Source organism: Archocentrus centrarchus, chromosome 21 (assembly GCF_007364275.1).
Source record: "Archocentrus centrarchus isolate MPI-CPG fArcCen1 chromosome 21, fArcCen1, whole genome shotgun sequence".
Lineage (NCBI taxonomy): Eukaryota > Metazoa > Chordata > Actinopteri > Cichliformes > Cichlidae > Archocentrus > Archocentrus centrarchus.
In genome coordinates this window covers 17,024,774-17,039,060 of record NC_044366.1, presented here as the reverse complement: position 1 = coordinate 17,039,060, position 14,287 = coordinate 17,024,774, and the positions used below count along the sequence as shown (strand labels likewise).

Sequence of the window (14,287 nt, the reverse complement as noted above, 5' to 3'; positions counted from 1 at the left end):
TTCTGACTGGAGAACTTTGTTGCACTGTTTCTGTGTCCTCTCAGCTGTCTAGGTTAGAATAACAATGTTGAGAAACATCAGTAAGCACAAAGTTTTTACATTCATTCTATTTATCTGACAATCAACTCTGAATAACTCTCATCCATTTATTTTCCCTCTCTGAAAAATGAACAATGTTAAATCAAACAGATCAAAGTCACTATCAGAGTGCTCCCTTTTACAGATGGGACAATGTAGAATTAGGTGAAGGATTTCTGGGAAATGCAGGAAAAGTGCTTTTTATGAAAAGGGGATTTAATGGGCAAGGACTCGAGGTTGCCCTGCTCTCTAAGCGCCACTTTCTGCTTTATAATGTAACATTACCGGGCACCCTTTACACAAGATGAGATTGCACGCCACACCTTGCGCTCTTAGGAACGCGTCACATATGTAATTGCATTTTGTTCTGTTTATTCCATTAATTAACTCAGTACCTGAGTTCAGCTATTCTCTAATAATAACTGGTGCATTTTCAGTGTTTTCCATTTCATTTAAATCACATTATCATATTTTCAGTGGTGACAATGCAACATTACTTCTGGGAGTTCTGATGCTGAAATCCATCCAACAGAACTGTGGCATGTAGAGGCAGACCAAGCTTGTTATATTTAGACAGACAGCAAGTCTACTGCTAATGAATGCTGCTGGCAGGGTGTCTGTGAGCCCTGAGGAAATTGCAGCGAACACTGGTAATATGTGTCCTCTGTGAGTACAGGAACAACACAATCAGACAGAATGACAGACAGACCTACAGAGAAAGACAAAGGTATAGTTTTACTATGAAACATTCTGATTTTATTGTTCGGGTCAAAATGGTAAATACATTACAGCTGTGCTTAATATTTTTTTTAAAAAGATTCAATGAGGCTTTTTAGTATTTTTTTTTACATATATAATATGATAGTAACTGTTGTAGTTAACATTGCCATGAAAGCTTTTTCTCATACTAAAAACCATCGCTGATATTGTCCCCCAACTGTAAAGTAGCTGTTGTGTTGTTGCTTCAAGTCCTTTGGGGAGGGAGTTTTATTGGTGGGCACTTGTGCCCACAGGCAAGAGTAGATTTTGCTAACACAGCTTTAACCAGTGCGGTTGAGAAATTGTGGTCCTGCTGGGTTTCTGCTCCACTGGCTCACACAATGGATATTTTTAGTGATTATTTCTATGTGTGCACTGCAGTTTCTTAAATTGGTGGTAATCTGTCCTGCTTGTTTGATCAGTTATACTAAGCCGTGCTGTCTAAGCTATACTGGGGCGCTTGCCTTGCAGCTTAGTTGTTTTAATGTAATATATTGCTCATTAAAACACACATAAAATATATGCGCAAGACATGACATGCGACATGAACCAACGTAAACTTTGTGCAACCTCTGGGTGTATTTATTTTATCTCAACTGTTTCATTTATTCTGGCATGCAGGCATTAACCTTTAATCTCGTTTTTTCCAATATTCATATGAAACCAGAGGAAGGCGTTCTTAGTCATTTTTACATTTTTTTAAATGGAAATAAATAATTGCCTTTACACTGACCCATTCGATTGTGATAGTACATGCTGGTAAACCTCTCTCACACAGACTTTTAACCATTTCTGAGATGATTAGTTGAAGAGCATTGTATGACTCAGCTTTTTGACACTGATGCTTTGTCTCTCTTTCAGGGTCTGACTTTCAGTGTAACACTCACATAATCCCAGTGAAGAATGAAGAGGGAGTGGTGATGATGTTTATCTTAAATTTTGAATATGTTGCGGATGAGGGAAGTGACAACTCCACAGAGAAGATAAGCCCCACATCCCCTACAAAGTCAGACCAAAGTAAGTATTTGAAAGACTACTAAAATAATTAGGAGTATACCACCCTTACTATACTATAATGACTGGTGCATTGTGGGAAATATTTTCATAAAACCATTTATTATACTACTTCTCAGTCCATCTAATGTTCAGATCTGAACATTAGATGGACTGAAAAGTAGTTACATATGGATACATATGGACCCTATATGTATACAGACATTGGAAATGCCTCAATCATTCCAACATCCAATCAGAGGACTGTGAGATTAATTTGAACTTATTGGGATGTCTCAAGTGACATCCAGATGAGTTCAAAACTCTTCAAGTTCAGTAGCCTAGTCACTCATTAATCCTATGAGTCTTTCTCCTTCTTTGTCTTCTTAGTCCTGTGTATGGTGATCACATTTATTCCATTCATTAACTTATGTTGCCTATTGGATATTTTGATACATTCTGATTTGTTTATAGTACATATGGAATATGACTGATAATGCAATGTTTTGGTGTATCAGTTTTGATTTACATTCTGTTGTTTTGTGTTCTGAATGAGTTTTGAACTTATTTGCATGTCAGTACTTTCACTGCTGATCCTGCTGACTGCTGACACAGATACATGAGAGGTGCTAATCAGTCAGATTAAGCTCATTAGTTCTTTTCATGTTGTAGTTATTGAGACATTTCCTATTTATAATATAATATAATATAATATAATATAATATAATATAATATAATATAATATAATATAATATAATATAATATAATATGATATAATATAATATAATATAATATAATATAATATAATATAATATAATATAATATAATATAATATAATATAATATAATATAATATACAGAAATACAGGGATGTTGTCCATATACCTGTAATTTAATACATGTACCAGCAGTAAGCACACCAGTGTCTGGAACTTTGTTTTTTATGCCTTTGCTGTCATGAAATTATAAAATTTAATCTTGTTTTTTTGCTTAATTTTCATAGCAAGTATCTGTCAGTTGGTGATATGGAGAGGACCCAAATGTAGGAGTAAAGTAGATAAAATAATAAGGGAGCCTTTTTATTTGGTTGACAGCAAAGTTCAAACAATAAAGTCCACAAGGATAACTCAAAATTAAAATCCAAAAACAGCATTTGGAGCAAGCCAGGAAAACACTGAAGCAAGACAAAGAAGCACATTAGGGGACAAAAAGAGAGGATTTGACAAAGGATAAAGGAAAGACAGGACTGTATATACACAGACTAAGGGCTGATGGGCAACAGGAGACAAGTGGGGAATGAAGAAATGAAACTCATAATTGACTAGAATAATAAATTAATTAAAAAAGAATCTAGAAATTCTGCAAACACACACACAAAAAAAACTTCAAACACTAGAATAACATTAAAAAAAACAACAGAAACCAGTTTTATTATATTAAAGCTAAAAAAAAAAGGAGAACTTAATTTGTTAAGTTCTCCTTTGCTTGACCGTTCATTTATGCTTTGCATTTGCCATGACATGCCATTGATAAAATAAAACCTATAAAACAAATCAATGCCATGAGTTTATGGCTAAAACTGAAATAATATCCCTCTACATTTGGTAGACTCTAATTTAGTACTGTGCTCCTTCCATGCACTGTGTAACTTCCAAACATATTACTCCCTTCTATTGTTCTAAAAATGATACATTATTTAGTTTGCCAGTGTAAAATTGTTTACATGAACAGCAATTAAATATACCATCTGCATGCAAGGAGGGAATGGGCTGCTTACGTAACCCAATCTTGTTGAAAATGTTTAATTATATCTGTTTTGCACCCTTGGGGAAAGCAGCATATAGCACACTCTCTCTTTTTTTTGGTATATTTCTAGAGGTGTTAATGTCAATGAAAGTTTCCTGCTCCTCTCTGTTTGGAAGCACTCAGCATCTTTTCTCTCGACCAGAGTCAGGCTATTGACTCAGTATGAATTCTTCCAGAGCAGTGACATTCATCTTGTGCTGTGCTGTGTGTGTTTAAGTGTGTGGGCATGTGCATGTGTGTTTGTCTCTTTGTTGCCAACATTGCTAATCAGAGTTGATTGCTTATGACTCTGCTTCAGCCAGGAAACCTGTGGCTAAATTAGACAGATAAACATATGATGTGACGTAAGATTAGGAGAGTCAGAGACAATGACTCTTGACATCGTGCACACTTCCACTTAATGCATGACCTTAGTACTGTGTTTTTTTTTTTGTTTTTTTTTTCCTTTGAGCAACTCTTAAGTAATGGCACCGCATTAAAGTGTAATTTTATCCTAGTATATTTGGTTTAAATGAGTTGGAAAAACTGATGAAATCATTCTGAACTGAGAATTGGAATGTATTATGTGCATATATTATTAAAATTATTATTTCTCCAGATTAGTATGTTTTTAATAAGATTTAAGTCATAAGTATAGTAGTAAAAACTGGGCCTGGCACTCTTACTGATGAAATTAGTTTTAGGTTATCAGGCATTTAAAGCACAGTGACAGAAATGTACCAGCTTTAAAACATCACAGATTTCAAAATAGAAAGGAGCCTAGGAAAACATTTCCGCTAAGCCTATTCCTGTGATTTAATATAACAGTCTCTGAATGGTGATTTTTGTTGTACAAGGGTGCTAATTATCATCTGGTGCTGACAGCTGGTTATAGGCCAGCAGGTGTCAACTAGTACAGTACTGAGCTTGGCAGAGAGTAGGCTATTGCCTCTCTCCTCGAACTGCCATCTAAAAGGTGCCCTCCACTAGATTCAGCTGTTAAAGCCTGAAGCCAGAGACAATACACTTACACTGAGTTATGCAAACCAGACTCTAGCTGCCTAAAATGGAAATTGTGTTTTCAGTCAGTGACTTATTATAATAGTCTATAAATACAGTAATGTTTCTGTCTGATAATAGAGACTTTATGAGTGTTTTTCTAAAACTCTGAATCTGTGAACTTTCAAAAAAAAAAAAAATCTAAATGTTCACACTCTCTCATATCTGTATCCTGGGAATAAGACTGGTGCTGTAACCACAATGTCTTTCTGGAATATTGTCCATACCTCACTAACATAGCTGAGGCCTAGAACATCAAACACAAATCCAGGCTCAGCCAGATTTTTTTCAACAAACAACGGCCCAGTACAGTGCTAATATCACTGCCAATGCTGCTTTAATCCAGATGTCAATCTCATGCTCCATGTCTAGAGGGCATTAGACTTTGATTTGAGAACATTAGACTTTGATGTTTCCTTTTGCACATTTGCACTTATATGCAAAGCATCCCTCTTGAAAGGTAAGGTAATGTATTTGCAATTGTAAAACACCTTTAATCCACACAGAGAGATTTAAGGTACAAGACGAAACATAGGATAGGTATCTTCCCTTAACATTTCAAGAAACCATTATTCAGGCAATAAAATAATATATGGATGGTTACCTTTTAAATCTAATAGGCAGGTTTTGTCAGATTTAGTGATCTGTGAGGACCCCAAATGCAGACTCTTAAGCAGGCAGGGATCAAAAGAAAAACATACCTTTGATTGAAGGCATAACTGGAAACCAAAAGGCAGCAAAATAGCAAAATTCATGAATAAACACAGGAAAGGCTAGGGATAACACCAGGAGCCTGGAAACAACAAAAACCACAGTATAACACAACAAAGAACCGAAACAAGCTGAGGCTATAACTACACGAGAGGTGATGAGGGCAGAGTGGAGACACCTTGGAAACCACACACAGTTGAACTAAATCTGATAACGATAACAAGGAGACAGACAAAAAAAACACAAAACAATGGGTCAAAGACCCAGGACTGTGACACTGTTGTAATGATTTTAGTAGAAAATAAAAAAAAGTGTTTCAAACTGGTGGCTGTTTTCATTGTTGACAGCATTTTCACCACTGTTAAACAGGTTTTACACCATACAGTAATATCAAAACCCTTTTCCAATATTAAAAGAAAGCAGATGAATTTCTGTGAAGAAAAGGTGTTCTTTCTGAGGAAATGACCATCAAACCTTGACATGGTTGGCTGGTAGCAGGCATGGCAGATTCAGGTAGAGGAATGTGAATTGGCAGATGAGAGGTGGTGCAAATTTAAAGAAGAGAACCAACTGAAAACAACACTTGAAATTTGACTACATCCTGCCAAATGAATACTGCTCACCCATACATAGACACAGGTCCTTGTAAGCCATAGTACTAATGTACCATAAATATGCTTAAAAAAAAGTAAGAAAAAATTAATCTTACTATAACACACAACAATATAACACACTCTCTGAGAACTCTTGTTACACAATCAGAAGTTGAGCATTCAAACTTTGCACACAGGTACATTAAGCCCCTGAAGTTTCTTATCATATTATGATGTCATCATAATGTGCAAAATCAGCCTGCAAAAATCACCTTCTTCCAGCAACACATTTTATGCATTTTTGCCAGGTCAATGACATGTACACAGTGCCGGTCAAAAGTTTGGACACACTCACCCATTCATATGAATGGGTGAGTGTGGGTGAGTTTACTGTAGTTTACTGTAGGTAAACCATAAGGCATATGCAACTATAATCAAAATTATGAAATCATCTTTTGCCATATGGGTGTATATTTGATTGAGCAAAATCTCGCATATTAGTTTTTCAGTATTTCCACTTAAAGGCCGTGGATAGTGTGTGGCTGATAAATACAGCAGTACACTTGTTTTTAAGACAACAGATGATTAACCTGACCCCTTAATCAATCATTCACTAATCTAAATACATTTTGCTACATATAAACAGTCACCCCCACATTTATCTTTTATTTTTAAATAAACAACATCTACCACCCCATTTTTTTTACTTTTCTATATTTGATTAAGTATATCAGTTTGCCAGCAGCACAAACATGAAAAATAGTGTAGTATGGGCATGTGCTAGTTAATATAAAGGGATAATTAAGGTAAAGCAACAGAATAAATATTATATACTTATGCTTCTTACTTAAAAGAAAATATGTAAGCCCTTTGTAATATTTTAATTGATAACTGTAATTGTATTGGAAAACGCATGACAGTTCTGTCTGAGTCCCATGAATAAAGGTAAGAAATGGTTTGAAATGCCCTCTAAAGAGATGTAACAAGAGCACTTTGAGTTGTCAATAACCTTTTTCATAAAAGCATTGAAAAGCTTTTGTCAACATAGCAACATGATAGTAAAAAATCCTGACAAGCACACAAAGCAGAGAAGTAGAAATTTAATGTAACATCACACATATTCTTTTAAAAGACTGAGTGTCAAAGAAAGTGAGGGAGATCTTTTATAAACACAAGCCTGTCAGACACATTTCTAACCTAATAATCAAACCAAACATACGCACAACGATAATGATCTGTAGTCCAATTCAAGCATTTGGGGACATGGGGCATTTTGGTGATGCATTTCACCTTCCCTAAAATAGAGGTAGGTGGACTGTTAGTCACAATTTGGAACATCATAGTGGCAAACTCTACTAGACTCTTATAACTTTCTCAGGACTGTGACCTTACCTACTCTTATGTGACATCAAAGTGAGTAAAGTCAGGAAGGTAAAAGCTGTGGAAACTGCATAGATCAATAGAACTGATGAAGCCTACTGAATGAGTACAGACATGTCTTTAAGACTAATATGTCTAGCTGTCTTTGATTTTTGTGTTTATGAAACAGCCCCCTAATTTCACTGTTGATGAATGTAGTTACTGTATACTAAAGTTGACTGAACAAAGAATTGTTTTCTTTCCTTTTCTCTTTTGAAACCATCACTTACATACTGGAATATATGCACCAAAGGAAAGACTAAAATTAAAATCATATTCCATGTAACCATTTCACAAAATAACAAGGCTATTCTTTTACAGAAATTTTGATATTTTATAAAGATAATGTATATTTCACAGTATAAACAGTTTCACCTAATTCAACTGAAAATTCAAGACCATTAAAGTGAAAGAATGTTGTCCTTTGGCACCATGGATATATATACAATTTTTATTGCAATCTTTCTAAGATTTGCTTAAATATTATAGTCAGAATGCACAAAGTGACAACAGACAAATATTTCCATGCTGATAGTAGAGAGTTATGACCAAAATGCAAGAGACAAAGGCAGATATTGGAACTATAACAAACAATCAGACAAAGAGGCTGACATGGCTATTTATACACACACTGGGATAATTAGGAAATGAGAAATAGAAGGTGAATGAGACACAGGTGAGAGTAATTATACAGGTGAAGGCAATCATGACAATTACAAAAGGAGGAAGTAAAACTAACATAGGATGCAAAAGAAAACCAATGTTCAGGGTATAGTAGGAAATAAATAAAAGACAAATGCTAAACTCACTGAGGAACTAAAAATACTTGTCAGAGAAATTCACACCAGTGGCTTGCTGGAGGTTATTTTATAGTGAGTGACAAGAAGAAAGCATTATATGTAATGGTGTTATTGTAAGATGTTTATATGAGCTAGATTTATTAACAATTTACCTAGAGAACATATGGCAAAGTTATTGCACCAAATGTCAAGCCAGTTTTTAGACAACACCAATCTTCAGAAAATATAGGTTTATATACCACTGTCTAGTTGTGCCTTGTACTGTTGGGACAACATTAAGTGGACAAAATCTGTGCAGAGAAATATGAACACCTAACAACAAAACACCTTTGTTGCTGCTATAGTATGTAATGGCACATACACATATGGACCTACAATGGAAAACAATATCAGACATGCTCTTCCAGCTTTTCAATACACACACACACACATATATTTTTTTTTTCTTCAGTGCTGTGCATTTAAGTCGTCTCTTGATTTCCTTTCTATTTTTAGGGAGGAGTAGATTCTTCCGTTTCCGCCAGGCTGCTTTGAGCCTAATGAATACCAACAAGCAATCTCTCCCGCAAGAGGACCCAGATGCTGTAATGGTGGACTTACCCAAAGAGGATGAGGACTCAGTGGCCCTGGAGAGTTTCCCCTCACCCACCAAGAGCATTTGCAGTCCCATTGAGGCCAATGACACACATGCCCTCATAGGCTCAAGCCACCACTCCTCCCAGGCTAGCATCGGTCCTGAACCACTTGACCATTCATCCCCTAAACTCCCCTGGGAGAAGCTGTACCATTCAGAGCCTCACCAGTCCTCTACCTCCCTGTCAAATACCTTCCCAAGAGGCAGCATCAGCAGCATGAGGAGGGCCTCATCCGTTCATGAAATTGAGGGCTATAGCTCCAATTCAAAAAACATATTCAGGGATCGGCATACAACTGAAGGTATGTACTACAGTATGCACTACAGCTTGTAGCTTGTGTCTGTGTTATGTCATGTAAATATATTGGTGCAGCCAACACCTTATGATTAGGTGCATTCTAATGTTTTATGATATGTAGAGTCCGACTCATATATCAGCAACTTCTCTGTTGGCAATCCAGATGTGTTGTGAAAATTTGATAAATGCAACAACCAGCTGATCTGAGCAGAGTTGGTCAGAGTGTAAACAAGTAATCCACAACTTCTTGTAATTTGTAAACTACATTGTCATGTTATCTTAGTAAGGAATAATAAATAACTACATATAAAATTTTTTATATATAAATGTATAAAATATAAAACCACTTCACCGTTAAATTAAGTTGTGTGAATATGTGCTCATACTATATTGTATCTAAGTAGCTGTGCTAAATAGCTGTTTTTAGAATCCATGGTGCCCACCAGGCATAAATTGTGAGCAAAAATCCTGAAAAAAAATTGCAAATCCGTAAACCAACAGTTCTTGTGCCAGAAACACTTAGTCTGTACTCAGAAGCTCTCTGTTCTCCTGGAAAATAATTTTAGAAAGATAGATAATTTATCCTGTCTGCCATTCAGTTAACAGTTGACATGTGTGTTGTAGCATGTATAACTCTGAGGAAAAACAGAAGGTAAAAACATTGTTTTTTAGGAGTGTGTAATTTAAAGGCTTGTGTATGAATAAATCACAGTTTCCCCCCAGATTCCTAGTAGGCTTTAATTCACAGCCAACCACAGTTCTAACAGCATGTTAGATGTGTTGTAGCACATTTTTCTTTGGGTGAAAAAAATAGCAAGAATTCCCAGTAGTTCCTCCTATCTATCAACTGATGCAAGATTACGTCAGTCAATGGTGCTATGTAAGTACAGTAAGTGAAGCTGATATTCTCTCTGGCTATAAATAGATTTTGAGTATACAGAGCTCTATGTAACATGGTTATACTACCATAATACCTCAAAAATGAAGAAAAGGTTTAAAATCAGTTTGCTTAATACTAGTGAGACACATGTTTTCAAAACTGAAAATGCTAATAGTTTTTTTTAAATAATATATATATATACCGATTACACTTTCAACAAAATAAAAATAAAATAACAAAATATTCTGTTAACCTCTACAGTTTACCAAGGGTACTAATGTGGCTGTTATTTGCTCTGAAACACTAGGCCCTTTCAACCATGTGAAGTCCAGCCTTCTTGGCTCTACCTCTGATTCAAACATCAACAAATATAGCACTATCAACAAGATTCCCCTGATTGCACTCAACTTCTCAGAGGGGACAGAGAAGAAGACCCATTCTCCACCAACAACTGAGAAACACATCATAGCACCAAAGGTCAAAGAGAGAACTCACAATGTCACAGAAAAGGTCACACAGGTGAGTCAGAAAATTCCACTTTATTTTCCATTGCAGCATCACATTGTTTGACATAGTCAAATTTATCAGCTACCATCATAAGATCTGGGTCCAACTCTTAGAAACCCATCTACCAGTCAAACAATCCATCTAACCATCCATCATCTTCCACTTCCTTGGTTCTGTATTTCAAACATTATATACAGTATTTGTGGATGGGAAGCTTGCCAATGTACTAAAGTAGTTATGAACTTGGATGCCACTATGAAAGATAGTGGGATATGATTCAATGAGAGCACATTATTCTAAACAAGAAATCACTGTGCAAGCTGATCATACCAGCCACAATGTCAATAGGTAAACACCCTTTAAAATTTTTGGGACTCATTGAGATGGCAAAACTTTACACAGAGAGAGAGTGAACCATAGAAACACCTGCCAAAGTACTCAAAACCATTGGTGCAATAATTCCCTCTTTAGTGGGTGTCTCAAAACTCACATTTTTCCATGGTGACAGACAGACTCAAAAGATGAAAACAATACAAGTCTCACTTTTGGAGATGGTAACAAATAGCTGGTAGACCATCGTGCTGCAGAGGTAACATATGGCTACTGCCCAGACATATAAATAGAGGAGCAGTGCCAGAGGTGGCGTGAAACAATTATTCAGGTTGGGAATTCAATTCCAGCCCAGCTACACTTTGTTACAAACCAACAGACTGCTACTGTTGTAAGTTAAAGTGGACGCGAAACACTACACGTATAGAGGCTAATTTACACCATGGAGTACGACTCTAAAAAGGTTGCCATAGATTTAACACTGCCTGTGAAGCTGGATTTAAGAAATAAGTATCTAAATTTAAAGATTTTAGAGCATGTGTAGCGCCATCTTGTGCCAGTACAGAATCTAACTTCAATGGGTTGGTTGGTTGGTGCTAATAAACTTACTTATTAGTTTATGTTAGCTAACAAGTGATAGAACTGGTGACACAGTGGAAAACAAACAAAAAAATATATACACTCTACTTTCACTCTCTCTTAAGCAGAAAGTGGTCTTTCATTGCTGGCTAGCTACACTGAAATAGGAGAATCCACCTGTTAGCTGTAATGTTCAAGTTTGGAGTCAGGTGCAGTGGTGGTTGACCAAACCGACAAGCTGAAGCCAGACACTGATTTTTCTTTGTGGAGTCTGAGCAGCACAATCAGCTGGCAAAGCAGATGTCTGCAAGATGAGATCAGCACTGTTTTATGCAGTAACACACTCTTTCACTCTTTTTCCCAAGCACATCCAAACAGTTTACAACATAACAGGTTACTACACCCGCATCACACCACAAACAAAATTAAGTTTCCTACCAAAGCATGGTCAGGAATCCTAAAACCCATCAGCATGTCTGCAGGGAGAATAGATCACTTTATGGAGACTTTAGAAAGTCTTATCTGACATTATCTCACTGAGTGGATTACTTCATACTAGATGTGAGGAAAAGTGAAGCCCAAATGTAAGTGACAGAGAGGGTAACAGAGATTTTTTTTTTATCCTATGGACATGCTGATGGATTTTAGGATTCCCGATCATGCTTCGGTAAGAAACATAATTATGTTTGTGGTGTGATGCGGATGTAGTAACCTGTTATGTTGTAAACTGTTTGGGTGTGCTTGGGAAGCAAGAATATTTTATGCTCACGTCCTGCAGACATCTGCTTTGCCAGCTGATTGCACCGCTTGCTACACCCCATCACCCCCCACCCCACCCCATTGTTGCTCTGGTGAACCACCGGTGCACCTGACTTCAACAGGCACTCCTCCACACAGTCCTCATTTATAAAGTGCTCTACAAACACATTTATAAAGTGCTCTACAGGTGGATTTTCCATTTCAGTGCAGCTAGTCAACAACTACTGCTGTGAAAGTGGACAGTATATTCTTGTTTTGTTTTGTTTTAACATAAAACTCATTGCTGCAGCCAGGGGCAGTACAAAAGTGACCCCCTTAGACTGCTTTTAGTTTTAGTTTCCTTGTTTTCCACTGAGTTCACAGTTCTGTTACTAGTTAGCTAACATAAACTATCACTATATTGCCAAAAGTATTCGCTCATCTGCCTTCACATACATATAAACTTGAGTGACATCCTATCCATAGGTTTTAATGTTATGTTGGCACACCCTCTGCAGCTAAAACAGCTTTAACTCTTCTGGGAAGACTTTCCACAAGTTTAGGAGTGTGTTTATGGGAATTTTTGACCATTCTTCCAGAAGCACATTTGTGAGGTCAGATTCTGATGTTGGATGAGATGGTCTGGCTCACAGTCCCCATTCTAATTCATCCCAAAGGTGTTCTATCAGGTTGAGGTCAGGACTCTGTGCAGGCCAGTCAAGTTCCTACACACCAAACTCACTCATCTGTCATAGTCCTGGGCCTTTTGCCCAGTGGTTTGAGTTTATTGTTGGTTTTGCTGTTTGTGTTCTTCCTTTGTTTCAGTTTTGAGTATTATCTGTCTCTGTATCCTGTTTGGATGTCTTGTTTGGGTTTCTGTGTGTTTGTATCTGTCTACCTTCCTGTCTCCCCCTAGCTTGTGTCAAGTTCACGTCTTAGTCTCGGTCTCTGTGTTTGCCACCTGTTTTATTTTGATACCGTCTTTGGCTCTTGTGCTTTGGGTTTAGTTTTGCTTCCTGTGTGTCCTGCCCAGCTGTTCCCATTTTCTCATTCCCTGGTGTGTATATATTGTTGGTGCTTTCCTTTTGTCCTCGTCATGTTGTCGTCTATGGCTCCATATTTCCTATTCTGTTCATCAATCCATCCATCCATCCATCCATCCATCCATCTGTCTAGTTAAAGTGAGTTTTTCTAGTTTTTGCTGCTGACCCCCTCCAGCTCTGTATTCCTTGTCACTATCAGCAAATAAAGCTGAAGTTAAGTTAATCCTGTTTGGGTCCATCACCTGCTTGCTACACAGCGCTTCGTGACACTCATCCATATCTTTATGGACCTTACTTTGTGTACTGGTGTGTGTCATGTTGGAACAGGAAGGTGCCATCCCCAGACTGCTTCCACAAAGTCAGGAGCATGAAATTGTCTAAAATGTTCTGGTATGGTGAAGCATTAAGAGTTCCTTTCACTGGAACTAAGGGGCCGAGCCTAACTCCTGTGACACAAGCTCACGTGGTAATCCCCCCTCCACCAAATTTTACACTTGGCACAGTGCAATCAGGCAAGTACCATTCTCCTGGAAACCACCAAACCCAGACTTCCCCCATCGTACCATTCATCCATCGTATTGCCAGATGGAGTAGCATGATTTGTCACTCCAGAGAACACATCTCCACTGCTCTGGAGTCCAGTGGTTGCATGCTTTATACCACTGCATCCAATGTTTTGTGTTGCACTTGGTGATATAAGGGTTGGATGCAGCTGCTCTGCCATGGAAACCCATTCAATAAAGCTCTCTACGCACTGTTCTTGAACTAATGTGAAGGTCACATGAAGTTTGGAGGTCTGTAGCGATTGACTCTGTAGAAAGTTGGTGACTCTGCACATTATGCGTCTCAGCATCCACTGACCCCTCTCTATGATTTTACGTGGCCGACTACTTCATGGCTGAGTTGCTGTCATTTGTAATTGCTTCCACTTTGTTATAATACCAATAACAGTTGGCTGTGGAATATTTAGTAGCAAGGACATTTCATGACTGGACTTGTTGCACAGGTGTCATCCTATCACAGTACCACTTTGGAATTCACTCAGCTTCTGTGAGTGACCCATTCTTTCACAGATGTTTTAA

General features: G+C 37.3%; 1 protein-coding gene across 1 annotated transcript in view; it reads left to right on the top strand.

Annotated features, from left to right (window-relative positions):
• kcnh7 (potassium voltage-gated channel subfamily H member 7) overlaps positions 1–14,287 on the top strand; it is a 46,231-nt gene that overhangs the window by 9,942 nt on the left and 22,002 nt on the right. Inside the window, 3 exon segments of the mRNA XM_030758628.1 lie at positions 1,699–1,854; positions 8,692–9,132; positions 10,316–10,527. Coding sequence (XP_030614488.1) covers positions 1,699–1,854; positions 8,692–9,132; positions 10,316–10,527 — 809 coding nt within the window.